The 20,833-nt window shown below is 37.3% G+C and overlaps 2 protein-coding genes across 2 annotated transcripts in view; one reads left to right on the forward strand and one right to left on the reverse strand.

Annotated features, from left to right (window-relative positions):
- LOC123658037 (lysine-specific demethylase 6A) overlaps nt 1-4,495 on the forward strand; it is a 43,235-nt gene extending 38,740 nt beyond the window's left edge. Inside the window, exons 11-12 of the mRNA XM_045593546.1 lie at nt 1,663-1,804; nt 2,989-4,495. Of these exons, the coding sequence (XP_045449502.1) occupies nt 1,663-1,804; nt 2,989-4,495 (1,649 nt within the window). The remainder of the gene's footprint in view (nt 1-1,662; nt 1,805-2,988) is intronic.
- A 9,079-nt stretch (nt 4,496-13,574) lies between these two features.
- LOC123667710 (SHC-transforming protein 1) lies at nt 13,575-19,872 on the reverse strand. Its single transcript, XM_045601581.1, has 9 exons — nt 19,780-19,872; nt 19,605-19,675; nt 18,504-18,738; nt 16,938-17,101; nt 15,980-16,162; nt 15,532-15,632; nt 15,217-15,383; nt 14,026-14,148; nt 13,575-13,700 (listed from the first exon to the last, which is right to left on the reverse strand). The coding sequence occupies exons 1-9, from the start codon at nt 19,870-19,872 to the stop codon at nt 13,575-13,577; spliced, it is 1,263 nt and encodes a 420-aa protein (XP_045457537.1).
- Nucleotides 19,873-20,833: the final 961 nt, after the last annotated feature.

Raw genomic sequence — 20,833 nt, forward strand, 5'->3', positions numbered from 1 at the left:
TAATTTACGTGCTTTCGCTTCTTAAACTTCAAGTTATTTATAGTAGATGTTTCGTATTATTTTACGAGTCGAGGTAGTCTAGTAGGAGAAATAAGCAAATCGATGGTTTTTCAAAGGTGGCAGTTTGAAATTTGGAATAACATTGCTAAATTTTAAGTGTTGAATTAAAAAAAAACTGCAGTGAAGAACAACGTCGTGACGTTTTGAAAATTGTATCCGTCAGGCGTGAAACCGCAGTAGGGCAAATTGTTTGAATAATCTCGGATTCTTATTTTTTTTTACGAAATAAACATTTTACAGCAGCGTGACATTTGTCTTGTGTATTTAATGTAATTTAATTAAATATAAGTTTTAAAACTTTCATTGGTACTTACAACAGCATAGTCATTTTGAGATATCCGATATGTAGGTGACATTGCAAACACCGTGGCCACTGGTAACTGATTAGCTGCGAGCTGGATGTCATTATGCGGGTAGGTCTCAGCGGTCTACCCTCTTTCTTTGTCGTTTCTTTTTAAGCTGTCTACACACCACACTAATGGAGTCTGTTCAAATGCCGATTTTGTATAACTTAATCTCTCTATTCTATGATCCCGATAACTTGAAGCTTCTTTCCCAATTTAAATTGGGATATTTTCTAATTACAATAGCCTATCTCTGAGGAGACTGGTACGAAATAGCATTCATTCGCAAGTATTGTTAACCATTTTAGAAACCAACGAGGTACTTTATTCGACTGTATTTATCCCCCCCATTAAGGTATTAGCGAGATCCCATTTAAATTTTTGCGAGATCTTAGTTTTTGATTTTCTGAGTTTTCGCCTACCTACGTTGATGATGTATGTCCATGTAAATTAAAGTCGATTTTTTTTCATTTGATAACAAACACAATTATCAGTTTATAGAGCAATGTGTACATAGAAACGCCAAGGTTCACAAACAAGGAGTGCCCTTACAATCTATTTTCAGTCAAATAGACTCACCGATATATGTATAATGTACTGGTAAAATACTTTTTAAGGGTATTAATAACATTAACAGAAAAAAAGTTATATTAGTAGGATTCTCGATACTTTATTGACGGCTCAAGCGAAGCCAGAGTTTATAGTGATATAGTTATGGTGAGTTTTGATGTCGAGTGACATGTTAGTATGAGTCCCCGTTACTGCTGTGTTTAGACACCTTAACAAGACACGAAAAAAATAAAGGGTAGATCGTTACAACCTACCCACACAATGACATCCAACTCGCAGATCTTCAGTTGATCGTGACCATGGCGTCCGGAACGTCGTCGAATTATCAGGAATTTGACATTGACGATAGCGGTAAGGAGTAAAAAATTGTGCAAAAAAGCATTAATTATATAAATCTTGATGTCGCAAATATGCAACTTTTATTTATGTCATTATGTGGCAGTGATACAGCATTCGTCACCAGAATAACAAATCTTTATTGTTTCTTAATGCGTTAATTGACACATTCAGCATTATATATATATATATAATATGTATTGTTTGTCGAAAATAAATTCAGAGCATTATGTTGCTTTTTTTAGGATCGGACCGTGTCTGTATGTTAAATAGTCTTTATTTACTTTTTTTGCATAAATAATACTGTGTGTGTTAATTTCGAACGTGATGTAAGATATCCATTGCCCCGCAGAGAGCCCCGCGGGAGCCAGCGGCGATGCAGCGTTGGGCGGGAGGCAGCCGGTAGTGAAGCTGGAGCCTCTCAAAACAGACCCGCTCAAGCCCGTCGCCTTCCACATCGGCATGACCGCCAAGCAGATCCTTGACGCTTGCAAGTGAGTAAAACCAAATATTATTTATAAATTTGTAAGTAACCTCTGAGCATACCAAAGTCTAAACACGTTAGGCGGCATACACTGTGCAATGCGGGGATACAGCTCGAGGTTGATGCAAGGGTCATCGTTAATTTGAGCACTGACTCTGCTTGACGGTGTGCTGACGTGGGATCTAACTCTGGACATATTTTTTTCAACGCCTGCTGTGTTTCGCAGAACAGTCAAGTGGTATATTGATACCAAAGATTTGGTATAGTTGAAACTTTAAACTTTAAAAAAACTCCAATTCGTTAATTTGATTATTTTAAGATCTGTAACGTTTACAATATTATTATCGTTAATAGTAGTTAAAATGTATCTGTAATAATAATAAAATGAAATAGTTAACAAAAGATGATATTAGAATGAAATAAAGACTTCATTCTTTAGTATGATTTTAGTAGTTTTTACCATAATTTAGTCAGAAAATTTCAAAGAATGTCAAAATATCAAAAAAATAAATAAATGAAAATAACTTTTGAAATGAATTGAAATTCTTATCGATTGGTTTTTGGACACGTACAGTAGTATCCGTATTGCTGCGAAGCAAATCGTCAACCGATTTTAGTTGTCTTAATCCATGACTAGTAACTTACGTAACGATAATATGGTAAGAATCTAGTGACCACTCAATATTACAAAAGATGAAATCATAATAAGTACACATTCATAAGTAGTTCTTTTTTACCTTATCTACTTCACAATGCCTCGAGGATAATATATAATTGCATGCAAACTTCCGGCAAAGATAATTTCATGATGTTACATTTGTACCAGTTTAATTTTTTTTTTGTGTACAAACTGCAATGCATGCTTAACGAAACGAAAATTGTTCTTTTTGTTATAAGTAATTATGAATAGTAGTCTTTTTACAACATTATACTTTTTTTTTTTTAAATAACAAATTTGGCTTGTCTAGTATAAGAACTTTGCCATTTTGATCCTTTAAACATTACTTAATCATGAAATTATCTTTGGCCGGAAATTTTTGCATGCAACTTTATATAATACTTCCAGCGTGTAACTAATTTTCATCCACTCGCTCGCTCTGGTAATCTTCTTCACAAAGCTTTGAGGATAAAACATTGCCTATACGTCGGGTGTGTAATGAATGTTCGAAAGCTTACAGTCATGTCTCGCTCCAGGGACAACGCGGGCGCGCCGTCGTCGTGGTCGGTGCTGGGCGACGGGCGCGCGCCGCCGTCCCCGCCCGGCGTGCCGCCGCCGCGCCTGTCCGCCGAGCAGCTGGCGCCCCCCGCGCCCTTCGTGTACGTCGAGTCCAAGCGCGAAGCCTTCTCGCCGCAGTTGCAGGACTTCTGCCTCAAACACCCCATCGCCGTCGTGCGCGGCCTCACCGCTGCGCTCAAGCTCGATCTCGGCCTCTTCTCCACCAAGACGCTCGTCGAGGCGTGGCCCGACCACGCGGTCGAGGTGCGCACGCAGCTCATGCAGTCGGCGGACGAGAACTGGGATGCGAGTGGGCGCCGGCGCGTGTGGGCTTGCGCTTCGCACCGCTCGCACACCACCGTTCGCAAGTACGCACAGTACCAGGCGGGCTCGTTCCGGGAGTCCCTGCGCGAGGAGCGCGAGCGCGGAGCGGCGCCGGCGCACGCGGCGGGCGCGCTGTCCGACTCGGACGGCCGCGAGTCGGGCTCCGGGCCCGCCAAGCGCCGCCGCACCGCGCGCATGCTGCGCTTCGGCACCAACGTCGACCTCTCGGACGAGCGCAAGTGGCGCCCGCAGCTCGCCGAGCTATATAAACTGCCAGCGTTCGCGCGCGTCTACTCCGCAGGGAATATGCTCTCGCACGTCGGTCACGTCATTCTCGGCATGAACACCGTCCAACTCTACATGAAGGTGCCGGGCAGCCGCACGCCCGGCCACCAGGAGAACAACAATTTCTGTTCGATCAACATCAACATCGGCCCCGGCGACTGCGAGTGGTTTGGCGTGCCGGACGCGTACTGGGGCGGCGTGCGCGAGCTGTGCGACCGGCACGGACTGTCCTACCTGCACGGCTCGTGGTGGCCCGACCCGGACGAACTGCGCGCGCACGGCGTGCCCGTGTACCGCTTCACGCAGCGGCCGGGCGACCTCGTGTGGGTGAACGCGGGCTGCGTGCACTGGGTGCAGGCGACCGGCTGGTGCAACAACATCGCCTGGAACGTCGGGCCGCTGACGGCGCGCCAGTATTCGCTCGCGCTCGAGCGCTACGAGTGGAACAAGGTGCAGAACTTCAAGTCGATCGTGCCCATGGTGCACCTGACGTGGAACCTGGCGCGCAACATCCGCGTGACCGACCCGCGCCTGCACCGCGCCATGCGCACGTGCCTGCTGCAGACGCTGCGCGCGGCGGCCGGCACGCTGCAGGCGGTGCGCGCGCGCGGCGTGCCCGTGCGCTTCCACGGGCGCGCGCGCGGCGAGGCGTCGCACTACTGCGGCGTGTGCGAGCGCGAGGTGTGGCACGCGCTGCTGGTGCGCGAGCACGAGCGCCGCCACGTGGTGCACTGCCTGGCGTGCGCGCGCCGCGCCAGCCCCACGCTGGCCGGCTTCCTGTGCCTGGAGGAGCACCACGTGGAGGAGCTGGCGCAGGTGTACGACGCCTTCACGCTGCACCGCCCCGCGCCGCCGCACACGTCCACGCCGGACTGAGCCGCCGGCCCGCCCGTCTAGTTGCCGCCAGAGTAGAGCGGCCTCCTCCTCGTTTGTATCTATGTGACGCTTCTTTTGTTTATCGGGATTTTCTAGTTTCTAACGTTAATGTCATTCATGAATGTAGTATCTGACGTCGAAAGTTATCGTTTTTCGACTCGCACTTCCTTGTCGATAGTCGCTAGCTAGTTTTCTGTATTTTTTATGAGAAATTGACGTTTTCGACCAACTGTATAAAAATGTAAGTTATCATAAAGATGACGTTCTATTTTTAATACACGGTGTGTGAGTATAAATTGTAGTTCGATACGAATATTCTCGTGATAAAACGTAATTTTTTAAATCGTTAAATTTACAGTTTACAATCTCCTCGATCACTTTTGTAATTGTGAGAGATAATGATAAAGCGAAGTCAATTTTTCGGCGACGATTAGCCGAAGGTAGCGTATTGATAGCGTATTGGCGACCGCCTCCTGTACACTTAGTCGATAGATTTAGATGTTTAGTTAAGGAAATGTATCGAGTCGGTAGAGCGTCGGAAGGTCGTTTCGTTTGGTCTCAAGTGCTCAGGTGTTCACCACAATAAATGTGTTATTTTTGTATAGAAGAAAATTTTATTTATTTTTTTCGCACTTCGATTTTAGTTTTTCGATTCCTAGTATAATGTTCATAGCGAATAGTAGTCTGTAAGTGTAAGGCACGGAGTGTGGCTCTGCGTTTTAGGAGGGTCCGGTGAACAGTGCTGCTATGTCCCAAAGAATGTTATACTCGAGTAGACAAACTTCTAAATGAAAGTAAACGAACTCTCATTTCGCGACGACTAACTGTAACTGCACTTAGTCTGTCGCGAATAGGAGGGATCTGATTGTAAAAATATTTTATTTTTTATGCAAATAAATATAAACTTGACTAAAAAAATCAATTATTTTCTTTTTGATTGGATTAACGAATGTTAGATATAATTATTGTTTGGCTCGATGTAAAATTAGACAATGGTTAGGCAATCGGCAGGCGGATGTCGTAGGGCGACCCGTTTTTGACACTGGTCCGTTCGTTATTTCTCTCGAAGTTTTATAGATATGTTAATGCAATTTCAATGTTGGAGGTATTATTTGCCAGTGTCAAGAGCGACACGCCGTAGATGACATGGGAAAGTGTTGGTCTTGTATAGTGAATATTGTAACTTATAAGTAATAATAACATCACTGCCATTTACGACCTTACTGTTTATACTGTAACATTAAATTTTTATTAAACTTATGAAATACGGAAATTATTGTTTTTTATTTCTGAAAATGAGTTATCCCTTAAATACTGTTTGTCATTGTATATATAAAAGTTTTTCAACCGCAGTTTATAAAAGTATTGTTGATCTTTTTATATTTTATTCGTACAATGTTGTGTGCTGATAAGATTAACACCTCTAATCATAATTGTACAGAGGATTTACTCGTGCATTTATTGCCTTATACTATTTCATATTTTTATGTGTTCGTTAGGCAACTTTTGCTTACACACCAATTTTATATGTATTTTATTCACCTTAAACACAACAAATCAGTGTCAAAACATAATTCGTGGAGTTTAGTAATTTCCTAGTTAACTCCTATTTATTGTACGTGAGCAAACAGTTCCTTACAGTAATTTAATATCATAATTGTTTCCTCGCAAAAGAAAAAAAAAAGACTAATTACATAGACAAGTAATACAACCTAAGTTGACGAAATAATTGTGTTTGCTCGCAAACGAAAAAAAACCGACTTCAATTACATCGACAAGTAATACAACGTAGATCGACGAAAAAATAGTCAAGTAACTATGCGTTATCAAAGATTACTCAAAAATTAGTTATCAGATCTCAATAAAATTTATATGTGACCACATGACAAACATCAGCTTTCGATTAAATTAAAAATTATTAAAATCGGTACACCCAGTAAAAAGTTATTGCAGATTTTTAAGAGTTTCCCTCGATTTCTCTGGGATTCCATCATCCGACACGGTCAGTCGGAGACGCGGGTTCGAATCCCGCTGGAGCGGTCAATTTTTGATATGATATTCAAAAATGTTTAGAATTCCTAATGTGTGGGTACACAAAAATAAAATCGTGCATATCATGGTTTCCTTATCATGGTACTAAACTAGGGATATCTTCTTTCCAACGAACAAAGAATTATCAAAATCGGTACACCCAGTAAAAAGTTATTGCGGATTTTCAAGAGTTTCCCTCGATTTCTCTGGGATCCCATCATCAGATCCTGGTTTCCTTTTCATGGTACTAAACTAGGGATATCTCCTTTCCAACAAAAAAAGAATTATCAAAATCGGTACATCCAGTAGAAAGTTATGCGGTATAATACAACGTAGGTCGACGAAAAAAGCGTCAAGTAAAAACGCATTATTAGATATAACTCGAAAAGTAGTTGTTAGAACTCAAATAAATTTAAATGGGACCAAATGGGGTCAAAAGTTCTGAAGTAACATACATAAAAAAAAAAAAACTATTCGATAGATTTTCAATAGCTCAATTCTCAATCTCAAATTTGTTAAATAATAAATGCAACTTGAGCAGTTTTTTAACACTGAGCAATTTAAAATTTTGTATACTTGATTTAAAAAATTTGACTTTTTGATTTTTAATTAAATAATTTAAGGTGAGCAATTTAAAAGGACAACGTAGTTGAATTGAGCTATTGAAAATCTATCGATTAATTTTTTTTTTACAAATATCATTATTTTATTTGTTCAAACTATTTATATTTATTTAAAAATTAAGGAAAGTGGACCTGTTCCAAACTATACTTGAGCAATTATAAATGCAACTTGAGCAGTTTTTTAACACTGAGCAATTTAAAATATTGTATACATCAAAAGATATAGGACTTTGAAATTATTGATTAATGAATATTTTTCAACGACTTTTTTGATTTTTAATTAAATAATTTAAGGTGAGCAATTTAAAAGGACAACATAGTTGAATTGAGCTATTGAAAATCTATCGATTAGTATTTTTTTTATTACAAATATCATTATTTTGCAGGCTGGGGTGGGGTAGGTGTGAAAAACGAGGAGTAATTCAAAATTCAAATATGGCCGACTAACGAACGATGGGCATCAATAATATTGCCACGGCGAAAAATATTGGAGATAAATTAAAATATATGTCAGCAATAGCACTGTCGTACGCAATTAGAAAGGAATTTATAAACAACAGATGCAACGATCGCGCCACCTAGCACATCGTTCGATAGTCATCTACCCTCATTTATTATATTACTCGAGTTATTTTGACGTGTACGAAACGAACGGTGCAACCGCCGCTAAGGCAGTCTTAGCTCTGGCTTGGCACGATACACTTGTTGTATCCTGCTAGTAGCTTAACCTAGACTCGTTCAATAATTAATTTGTGCAAACGAATTAATTGTTATCTATTACGATTAATTTGGCTACGCGGGGCGTATAACTCGAGCAGTGAAGGTGAGCGTCGATGCGCATCTCAAAGGGGATCTCCTTAAACCTACACCTAGGTCGCAAGTCCTAGGCACTGCTCTGAGTTACTCCCTCCGCCACACGATACGATCAACACGCCGAAGAGCGCGCACGCATACACGTGTTCGGTGTACGTTACAATTTTGTTATAATCTTCTTAAGTACTACCTACATAATATTGTAAAGAGTGCGAGTATAACCTACGCCCGCGCCCTGCAAATATAGAAAAGGAGCTTCCTACAGTCGAAAGACTACATATATTTATATTTTATAATATATATTTTTATACCTATGAATCATACAAAACATGTTTGAATGATTATTTAAATTAATTATATTTGCAAAAATTCTCGACTCTACTGCTGCTACTGCCATCTATTTTCGACACATTAATATATCACCCCGAACTCACCCTCTTCGTCCAAGAGATGGCGTTAGTTTGTATGACTATTTCTGAATTACGATAATGTAGGCGAGTTTCACACCCCTGCCGGCCTAGCATGCATACAACGAGATATCTCTTGACGAGAGAGAGAGATAATGTCTACATCGAGTATTTTCTCGATTACCCTAACATGCGCACTACGAGAGATAAAATTCTCTTCCGAAGACTTCGCCTTGTCGAGTAGAGAAACATTATCAACCATAATCACAACTGAATATGATTCTTATTTCTTATGTCGTAAAGTTGAATTTACAAGGTTATTGACCAATCGTGCCAAACCGGGATGAGCCAACGTTTGTATAATTTCAAACGAGTGACACATGTTTTATTTAACAATGTTCTCGGCCTTTTGGCTAAGATAAAAAGTGTATATCTAATTTAAAAAATCTAATATGGAAAATAAAACGGCGTAAGTAAATGAATTTAATTATATATGTAAAACAATATGCTCGTGTTGTGCTTTATATCTTGTCGCACATTAGATAATTGTAATTCTATCAGGCCTTGTTTTTTTTTTTTTTTTTTAATTTTTAAAATTTTTTGAATTTTTTTTTTGATTATTGATTTTACTTTTGTTCTATTTAATTTTATTTTTACTTATTGATTTTTTTAATATAATTTTGTTTTGTTTTTTATTCTGAATGTTGTCTTGTCTTGTTGTACTAACCCAATATGGACTTATACTTTGGTCTGAAATAAAGTATTATTATTACTATTATTTAGAATAAGAAGCAACAGGGCGCAAATACGTTTTTTGTGTCATTATATGGCACACTTCACTCGACTTTTCGCATTTCCCGCTCTTCGTATACCGAAATTATATAATTATAATAGGGAAACGCCATGGTATACAAAAAATAGGCACCCGGTTTTATTTATTTTTTATTTATCGTCTTTCTCGTCGATAATATTGAAAACGAGAAGTTTCTCTTCCTAAAACGACAAAATTCGACAAAATTACGATGTCATGTTAGCTTCCGTAGAGATAAATATCACAGATCACTAAAATTTAATGATTATCTCTTCTATTGACGTAACGAGAAGAGTATCGCGTTCACGCATGTTAGCTACTGTAGACATAGAGAAATAATACGAGAAAAGGGGTAGACAAAATTTTGTCGTGGCGCGCATGCTAGGCCTGCTGGATGTGAAGATTAATATTTTGCAGTGCTGCCATCAGTGGCGTAGCTGCATCTCGGGTGCTATTCACAAGGGGGGTGCTGAATGGTCCATAAACCAAAAAATTGCTGGAAATATGATATGGTTTTCGAATATGTGGGGCTAAAAAGGTATTGCGCCCCGGGCGCGAGTTTAGCTCGCAACGTCACTGGCTGTCATTGTAATTGATCGACCGCGTGGGTTTCCTGATTTGCGTTTTTAATTGAAGATGATCCTTTATATTTCTTATTTCATAAGACAATACAGTTTCGCTTTCAGGGACATCATGGACAAAACATAAACAAAATTTACTTATATATTTTATTTCTATAATCACAATTATTTAGTAAATTAACTTTATTAGACTTTATTTTCAAGAAAATTTGACGTAAAATTTAGTGCTAAAATTCATCACTCACTATTTATCATTAAACTAGCAATCGGTTTTAATAAACTATCCATCTGAGACAGTACATTCTGGTATTATTTTTTCATAAAAATTTCTGTTTGTTATGATAAAGACGCAGGCAGACAGCCTAAGATCTAGCTGCAAAATCATTACGTTCATCACGTATATCCGTCCGATAGTCAAACTCTAATTTGTAGAAACCTTTATGAATTCGCAAATACGTTGATAACAAGGTTCCCTGTTCCAGTTACTAATGTACTTTATATTTATGCCTATTCATAAATGTTTGTAGAAATTAGAGTTTGAAACTTTGAACGTGATGATTATGCAGCGGGATCATAGGTTAAGATAAGTTATTAAAACTCGACATCGAATTTTACACAATTACACACGTCATCATAATATCTTCAGATTACAATTCATACAAAAACCATACAACAAAGAATAGAATTGAACTGTAACCCATACATTGAAAACCGTAAATTATGAATACCTCTAATTGGTAAAGAGTGCCAAAGTAAATTATAACTTTTAAGTAAACTAATAATAATTAGGTAGTGATTATGACAAAAATAATTCACTATAACTGATAATATAAGTTTTATACAAGTGCATAGTTTTACGGTTTGCAATAAATACCTGACAAAACAATATTCACAATACTACAATGACATATATAATATAACTATGTTTCATACATTTACAATAACATGTAGAAAATAATAAATTTAAAGCACTGGAAATGACACAAGTAAAAAGTCGAAAATCGACATCAGCTTCAACTAGGAATCACGTAACGAATAATTTTTATCATACAATAACATTTCGAACTATTAACGAAATTACAGTATAATGATTACAATATTATAATATAAATTTAATAGATTTCGATTCATCTGTTCCAAATGCCTTGAACAACATCGACATCATCAGAATGCGTTAAAGTTAGTACAGTTATTATGTAGGGGACCTAAGAGCACTTTTTAAGCAAGTAAATAATGATTTACAAGAAAAGATAATGACATTTAATGTCAAGTAATACATACTGCATATTGTTCAGTACAATAACTATCGGTATAAAATTTAATTATTCCGACATTGTTACAATTAAAAACGTATAAATTCTTAATGTATACAGTCTTATTAAGTAAATATATTTTTGTGATGGTACTTAAACATTATTTATAATTTTTATATTTAAGTAAGTTTTATAGCACCTATTGTTGTATTCTTACATAATGTCGTTATTATTAACATTATACTACTTTATACACGATGTAAGTCTAAAACAGAGAGCTAATAAAATACTCCGACATAATGATTAAAGAAATGCAGATCGTATCAAAACATATAATTATAACGTTTCTCAAACACAATACATTTTGGTAATGAAATTGCACATATTATAATAAAAAATCTTATTCTAAATTCCTATGCGTCTTCACATGTAGCTACATTTCGTGAACACTAGTAATTATTTGCTAACAAATCCATACGCAATCACCGTCGTTCGTTTTACAAGAAGCTCCTTTGGTAAATGATCATATTAAAAGTAACCAGTCAAATCATTTTTGAAATTAAATTGAGAGTATGAAAATTAAATAGCAACATTAAGACAACATTCTTAAAAATAGTATTTCATATAAATATGTAAATCTTGAGTCATTACAAATATAAAATGGTGGTTTATATTCAATGCTATTAAAAACGTTATAAAATTATAGTATTAAACTCTCATGTCATCAATTCCGAATATGAATGACTGTTATCATTCATTAATATTGAAAAATAAAAGAAACTACACTAAAGGATACTAAAAAGTGTTTTTATATATTTTTATTGTACATAATTATTTTATGTTTTAATCATTTTAATTGACTACATGCGCATTTATTACAAAATGTGTAACTATTAACAATTTAACCTGACTTGATATTGTTGTGCGAATTTGTTAAATATTGTGCAAAAAAGCTTTAGTTAACGTTATTTTTTGCAAAGTTGAAAATTTTTATACATTTATTTTATCAAAGTGGCACATATACTTTTCGTATTTGAAGCAAATGTTCGTTTGACTAGTTTACATTATATAATCATCTATAAATCATTTGATTAAGAAAAGTATGAAATAAATACCATATTTTTGCTAAAATGACAATTATTAATATTTCATTCACTATTCATTAATGGAAAGTAAACTCGAAAGTCAATTCATTTTATTTCGAATAATATATATAATATAATAAATAAACCGTATATCAAATCAGATTATCTACATAAAATGGGTTATAAGCTTGTAATTATATACTTGTTGAGAATATCAAATATTTTAATACAAATTATTCACATGAATATATGATTTTAAAGGCACATCTACTGGCTATTACTACGTATCTACGTCATAGGTTTAATAAAAAAAAATCACTTCATGGATTCAATGACAACAAGCACTTGAGTAAATATATTTAACATTTAAATTAACAGAAGTGTGAAATGTCAAAAAACTCCTAACAGAAGCTAATAGGGAATATTGGTATAGGTACTATACTTTCTATAATTATTATATTTTAGACCGATGAACATTTTAACCAATGTATTTATTTTATACGAGTTTTCTTTGCATTATAAGGATATGCTAAAGATATTATTCTTATTGCAATAATGTTATAATTTTAGGTATGTACTACACTAATATTACTTTTTCCAATCAGGGATATATATGTTTACGTTAAATAAAATATTGTATTTTTAGAAATAAGTGGATACAGAGGACATAGCAGTATGCAGCTAGATAAGTGTCAGTGGAGTACAAATAAAATAAAGGACGTACCACAAATGATACTAAAAAAACCAGGAGGCGTTTTGGAAAGAAGTATACCCATGTTGAAACTTCTATTGATTGACAATATATCACCTGAAATATAATGCGAATATGTGCTATAGGCTACGATAGTGGAGGATGTATGGCGGACTATAATTGGTGATGCTGTATAATAAATAGGTAATGGAGTACAGTGCTTAGTGTTAGAGAATTTATTATATCGGCGGTTGTTCTAGCAGGCGTGTGTTCTATCTAGCTTGTCGTTGGAAGATTAGCGTTAGCCAGCGTTTAGGTAACTAGGTGACGGGAATCTAAGCTTCAGCTTGTAACATCCCACTGCTGGGCATAGGCCTCTTTCCCCATGTAGGAGGACGATCGCAGCTTAATCCACCACGCTGCTGCAATGCGGGTTGGCGGATACATTTCCTACTATGAGTGACAATCGCTATCAGTCGTACATGATAACAACCGGGACCGACGGCTTGACGTGCTCTCCGAGGCACGGTTTGAGACCCACTATGACTGCACGAACCCCCATAACACGACAAACATCTGTATGGCCAATACAAATGTTTGCCGTGTGCGGGGATCGAACCCCCAACCGCCATAAACCAGTGCTGTAACCGTTGCGCCAACGCGTCGTCATGGATGGGAAACTAGGCGAAATGAATCAGCTGAGGGTCATAAGGCAAGGGCCGCTAGGAGAGGAATGCTAGGAGAGGGCGCGCTAGGTGAGCACGTAGCGCGGCGCGGCGCGGCCTCAGGAGCGCGGCACGGGCCGGCGCAGCAGCAGCGCGGAGTCCGCCGACACGATGGGCAGCTCGTTGCTGCAGTGGTACTTGATGAGGTGCGGCACGCTCTCGAACACGCGGTCCTTCGTCCGCACCTGGCGCGCCCAGCGGAACCGTTACTGGACTTTCTTATTATAGAGTGTTTTACGTCTACTACAAAGCGTTTAATTCGGGCGTTAGACTCCAAAAAGGTCTCGTTAATATTTCACACGATTTGACTCCCCGCATTTTTATTACCAAGAGTCTCGTATTGTTTTTTAAGGAGTAAACTTCATAAATATTAATCATCTATCTGACTTCCTAATATGAGAGGAGTGTCGATCCCGTAGTGGGAAACGAAAGTGGGGAAAAATAAGAGTCACATATGAGTTCATCTCTCTGAGAAACTAAAGAGAAGGGAGGTAAGAGTGGAACACTCACGACTCCGTTGGGGTCGACCAGCAGAAGGTGCTTGTGCGCACCGCGCCGCGCTCCCGTGAGTACGAACTGTCCGGGGCACGCTGTCGACTGCCGCACCAGGAACTCGCCATCTTCCACCACTAACTGTAATAGTGTGACGTTTTAGTTATGTAGCTCGTGAGTTTGGAAGTGTAACTTGATGTCAGCGGAAAGTTACAAATCTACAAGCGTGTATAGTTTGCGGACGAAATTGACCAAGGTTCTTTCCAACTTTTTTTTATACAACTAGGTCAGTTTGGTAAAGCGGTTACCGTAGCTTATAGACCCCTTCATATCGCAAACGCGATGCTACCGCTACCCCCAATCCCTCCAGGAACTCTGGTCACCTTACCCATAGGAACACAACACTACTTGAAAGCAGTATTATTTAGTTGTGAACTTCTGTAAGGACAAGGTACTTCCCTAGTTGGGCTGCTCCAGATTTTATGCAGAATATTTTCAGAGGTAGGGACCTCAGTTGTTTTTCCAATATCTTTATATCATTCTACTTTTAGATTACAGAAAAATTTAAGTATTTGAGTATTACTGTTACTGAGGAGATTGTGTTTAAAGTGACGAGATGAAATAATTAATAAAGTCATCTTTTATTTATAATTCTCGTGTCGCAGTGTTTGTTGCCAAACTCCTCCGAAACAGATGGACTGATTTTTATGAAATATTGTGTGAATATTGGGTAGGTTTGAGAATCGACCAACATCTATTTTTTAAACCCCTAAATGATAAGGGTGACCTACCTTTATATATTACCTATTTATTATTTATTATCATTATTATATATATATATATATTTTTACTATTTAGAAATAATTTTATATTTTTATTTTATTATGACAACATTGAAAAGTACATACAACCCTAAATTTTCACCCTTCTACCACCAACCCCTATTTTTTATTAGTGTTTGTCAGCTAGTAAATAATAAACATAAACAATAAACGATACACACTCAAAACCCGCAATAAGATTATGTCTTGTGTCAGGGGTTAGAAAACACACCCAATATACATGCAACATCGCCCAGACCACGACAAACATCTGTATTGCGTACACAAAAGTTTGTCGTGTGTGGGGATAGATTCCGCGACCGCCAGCGCAGTAGCCAGTGCTGTTACCGCTGCACCAACGCGTCGTTTATATCTAGTCAAGTCATACCCTCTCTGCTGCAGTCCTGGATATCGGCCCATGGTACCATGGCTCTCTGGCTAGTAGGGCTGATTGTGTAGCAGGGGAAAGCGTGGGGGGCAAGTCCTCTGCTGGTGAGGACGACGTAGCAGGGGAAGTTGAGGTGGCTGATGACACTGGGGCTGCTGTAAATGGTTCTGAAATCATTAAAGTTTATTTATTAATGGAAGAAATTACTATAGATGATGATCTGTAAAAGACTGTACAATCATTTTAAGAGATGAAATACCTCAGATCTAAAAAGAATAATAACTTTTTATTAAAATATATATGAAAGGTTCATACGCATATCAAATATGTCTGTGTTATGGTTTGGCAACAGCGCAGTGGGGGGCGTTCGCGGGGGTGGGGTCTGATTCACGTAGTGCCGCACGCTCTCCTCACACCTGGAATATATGCAACTATAGTCACAAAACACACCTACAAATGATATCGAGTAAATTAAAAAACTTTATACACGGCAGCATTAAAGTGGTTTGGCCATGGCACATGCACAACATAGTCAAAAATAGACCTGTAATACTATCACTGGAAGTTTTAGTACTTGAATTATTTATGGCACTTTTAAATGGTAACATTAGATCATTATCAAAGACATAGAGCACTTAGAACATATGAGTTGCTATTTCAAAAATGTAATTTGTAGTGTGCCACGTAGCAAAGTATTTAATACTATTGTGTACTAGTGTTGTAGGGTGCAGCAGAGTGTAGTGCGGTAGGCTGGCGCACTCACGAGGAGATAGGCGGGAGGTTGGCGAGGGGCGGCGGGGGCGGGTGGCGGTGCGCGGTCGGCTCGGGCGGCGGGATCTTGTCGGGCATGTCGTTGTAGTACTCGCGCTCCTCGGCCGCGCCGCCGCCCGCCGCGCGCGCCGCACCCGCGCCGCCCGCCAGCGGCCGCGACCCGTTCACGTTCAACCTGCGACACGCGCCTCACTTTATACATCATACTAACTTACACAAAAACAAAAAAATAAAAAATAAAATAACAAATTGAAATTCGCGTGTAATCAGATTACAGTTATTACAGACCTCTAATAGCGACCGTTACTCATAGTAGAGAATACATATGTGTATGTACATCACTCTTTCTAACAACAGACGTTATATCTCCCGACATAGATCTCCCTTAGCTCGCGCCAAACATCCCGGTTCCCTACGTTAGATCGCCGGTACAGTAATAAAGAATATTTTTTTTAATAATTAACGAATTGTACGCCAACAAAGTCGGTCAAGTTTAAAGTCGCTCAGCGTGCAATGGAACGGGCTATGCTTGGAGTTTCTCTCAAAGATAGGATTAAAAATGAGACTATCCGCGAGAGAACGAAAGTAACCGACATAGCCCACAGAATTAGCAAGTTGAAGTGGCAGTGGGCTGGTCATCTGTGTCGCAGGACCGATGGCCGTTGGAGTAGACGGGTCCTGGAGTGGAGACCGCGTCTTGGCAAACGCAGTGTGGGACGTCCTCCGGCGCGTTGGGCCGACGATCTACGTAAGATTGACGGTGTAGGCTGGATGAGGATTGCGGAAGACCGGGATGTCTGGCGCGAACTTGGGGAGGCCTATGTCCAGTAGTGGACTGCGATAGGCTGAAATGATGATGATGATGATGATGATGATGATGATGATGATGATGATGATGATGATGATGATGATGATGATGATGATGACGCCAACAAATGCACGATACTCACGAGGTGGGTTTTGTAAGGAATTCTTTAAAGCGCAGTTCGAAAGCCTGCCCGATGGTCGCGATGACGTCTTGCGCGAGGCGTCCGCCGCACTCGAGTACATAGCACGCGCGCCACTCTGTCGGGGGAGCCGACTTTGCCACGTACGCCACGAAGTCTAACGAATCCTGGAATTAGGTTTCAATTATTTAATGCATAGTCATTACTAGCTGTGTCGTGCACTACTACATATAAAATTGAATTTCATGCTCTGAGCGTTTATTAAGATGAAACATGCACCAGTCTTTAAGTCAGACCTCCAGCAACTCAACTGCGAATACTAAATCGACCTTCATTGAGTTGATTTTTGCATCACAAAAATTGTAAAAAATGATGTTTTTGGTTTGTATTGGTCTTTGAAGACCTTTTATACATCTTTTCTCAAATATCTATATAAATTTCACTATTGAAAGTAGTAACTACTCTTAGAGGATATTGAACTATTTTGCCTAATTACTACCGAGTTCTTCATGTTATTGTGTTTTTAAGTATTAAACGAAATAAGTATTTATATATTACCATTTTAAAAGGTGCTTGTTTACATTAGCATAGCCTGTTCTTTATCACTGGTGACACATTCAACTTTTTAAGAATTATTGATGATTGCCATAAATGGGACCATATGTGCCTCTGAACATAAATAACGAAGCAAGTTTTTGAGGTAGACGTATTAATTAATGATAAGTATCATAGTATGTTATTATTAAATATAATATTTAATTTTAACATTATTATCAATTTGTTTTATTAATTAAAAAAGATCAAAATATTTTAAAAATTGTATACAGACGTTCAACTTAAATACTTTTCTTCAATTCTATAGGTGTATATTAGACCTACAGAACCATATCACGTTCCAAGTGAAAATAAATCCTGTTCCATTTTTAAATTTGACTGTTTAAATAAACAAGCTACTTTATCTTTACCTTTCGTGAACACGTAAACACACAATTAAAAGGAAAATTATTACCAACTGACGAATACAACTAAAGAATTCCTTTCGTCGTAGAATGTTATTTTTTGTAAATTATAGCCGTGCTTACGCGCTCATTGGACGGTTATGTAGAAGTACCTTGCCAGAGTTCGTATATTACGACAAAGTAAAATTTAAAAATGGGCTTGGAATTTTTTTTTCACGTGAATGTGACCTATTACATCTACAGAAACCCCCATTTGAAGGAATGTAGTTAGAAGTCGAATGCTCTATATATGTGTTCTATGCCATCATAAAACACTAATATTCAATTTAAAAATTGAAATAAGTTCAGCTCACCAGCACACAGCTCATTTCCTGCATTTATCTGGCAATAAATAGTTATTAAAAAAAATTGTTTCTTATGAAAACATTGTATTACTGTATAAATATAACAAAAAATATAAAAATATAAGTAGTATATAACATACCATATTTACATGTATTTTATCATAAATTATAATGTTACCTAAATCAACAATAAAGTTTCCTACTGTAGGAACAGATGATAGTGTTTCTATGTTAAACATATATATTTGTTCAATACTTGAACGAACCTGGTCACCCCCAGAAGCAAATGAAACACGGGGCATATCATGACGAGCAATGGTTTCACCGCCCTCCAACACAGCTACAGTGATAGCTCTCGATGATACTGTGAGGGCAACATTTGAACCAGAGTGTGACATTCTAGGCCTTGCCGCTAAAGCATTAGCCGCGGCTTGGCAGACTCGACGTTTTTTATCAGCTGATCTGAGACCTGCTGCTGAACACACTCTTGCAATGCATTCTCTGAGAAAATTGTAAGAAATTTTAAACAGTTTAATAATCTTTTGTATCAATGTCACTGGCAAAACAAAAATGTTAATTTTTAAAATTAGTCTAAAGATGGTATATTTTAATATTATATCATAATATATTTTAATAGTAAAATATAATAACATACCCTTATGTATGTACTTTTTGACAATGTTATCAATATTTCAAAAACATATTACGTGGTCTGTGGAATCATTAGAGACTTAGTCTCATCAAAAATATAATATATTTTATTATTAAAAATAAAATGTATAAAAACCAGGTGTCACAGTTTATAAATGTTCACTCTAGGTATTGTCTATCTTTATATTATTTACACACTTTGCTTTTACGTTGAGATTTTGTATATTACATAATTATAAACCTAGTAAAATATTTGTGTTAATTTAAATTGTATGATAAGAATTATCACAATGTACACTTCTATGAAAATAATTAAATGCATAACGAGTTACTATTATTTGTCTGTTTAAGCATAGTATTGTCAATCAGTAGTTTAGAAAAATATTTTCTGTTAGATAACCTATTTTATTGAGGATGTTTACTATTAATCATTATACTATGACTCATAGGAGAGGGCAATAATTTCTTCATAGCCATCGCATCGGAGATGTAGGGGGCACTCAATAACTTCTTTTACTAATCTAATTATTCTATTTTTCTATGCTTATCAAATCTTATAATATGTTCATAACTAATTTAAACACTAGTCACAAAGTCAATTCTAGTATTAATTATCAAACTTAGCTTGTAATTTTTTATATCAGTATATTTAAGTCTTGATATTATGATCAAGATAAAAAAAAACACTAAAGATCAGAACTAAGTGTTCTACTTACTTTGCTACTTGTGATCTTGTCTCGAAATCTAATTTTTTCATTGATGTTAGAATCTCCATGCAACCAATATACTGAAAAATAAAATATCTAAATGCAGGCTATCAGAATACTAAGGTACTATCATGTGAGGATACCACTAACTCAAAATTATTTCCTGTCAATTTCATTGACTTACCCTTACTGCATAAGTTATCCCATCACTAGCTAACAACGAATCGGGATGGAGCCACCCCCGAGCCGGCTTAGCAACAAAAGGCCCGTCACCCATATTCTTTGACTAAACTTAAAAATTATAGCCTTTCCGGCTCAATTATTACTTAGTTCACACTTGACCAAGTAATAGTTATTTTATATAAACTTTCATTTTGATTCTAGTCTAATCAAAATGTTGAAAACAATGTCAAAGAGGAACATAACAATTTTTTCACTATCAAACTGTACTTTAAATTCACAGTATTATTTCAAAGTACCTATATAAAAATATTCTAGTGAATAATCGTTTTCGAAAAATAACACCACATAATAAGGAAAAAGTTTTTGACAGTATACAGTCCATAGACAATTTTATGTGTGGGGTATAGACAAATATTTGTTTCTGTTTATTATTACTATCATAAATTGCTGAAAGCTATTTGCTGATGGATTAAATACAAATAAATGTAACAATTTTTTTTTTATGTTACAATAGTTGCAGACTTTATTAATACTTGCATTAGTTATCATTTTGTAAGCTAGTCACACACAAATAGGTTATCATTTTATAAGTTACTTATATACAATAGAAAACGTAGGTACTAAGAAAAAAATTAAAAAACTTTGAATAAAGTATTTCTATTTAACTATTTTTAGTTAAAGACTGAAAAAATAGCTCAACACATTCAATTATTGTATTTTATCTCGTACTGGCTTATTACTGAAGTATTATTAATGAAGTGAATTAAAATTATTTATATGATTTTGGGTTTAATGGCTTTTACACAACGCCAGTAGGTCACTAATAAAAATTTGATGTGATATGAACGTTTTTTTTTTCTTTTCTTATTTGACCCAGAGGAAATCCAAAACGGATACCTCCAGCCCAGGGGAGCTGGAGCTTATGTCCGATTCGCATAGACTAAAACCTCTGGGGTGTTCCTTCGCTCGTCTGGGGTGGGATTACGGGGACGCTAAGCACTTCTGCGATTTCGCCAGCATTGCCTAATTAGGGCTCGTCGTCATAAACGAATTCC

Source organism: Melitaea cinxia, chromosome 1, assembly GCF_905220565.1.
Source record: "Melitaea cinxia chromosome 1, ilMelCinx1.1, whole genome shotgun sequence".
NCBI classification, from domain to species: Eukaryota; Metazoa; Arthropoda; class Insecta; order Lepidoptera; family Nymphalidae; genus Melitaea; species Melitaea cinxia.

Coding starts and splice junctions, on each gene's coding strand:
- LOC123667710 (XM_045601581.1), bottom strand. CDS start 19,872: ATGGGTGACGGGCCTTTTGTTGCTAAGCCGGCTCGGGGGTGGCTCCAT. Junction 15,633..15,979: donor AACCTCCCGCCTATCTCCTC/GTGAGTGCGCCA, acceptor CATATATTCCAG/GTGTGAGGAGAGCGTGCGGC. Junction 15,384..15,531: donor CACAGACATATTTGATATGC/GTATGAACCTTT, acceptor TAATGATTTCAG/AACCATTTACAGCAGCCCCA.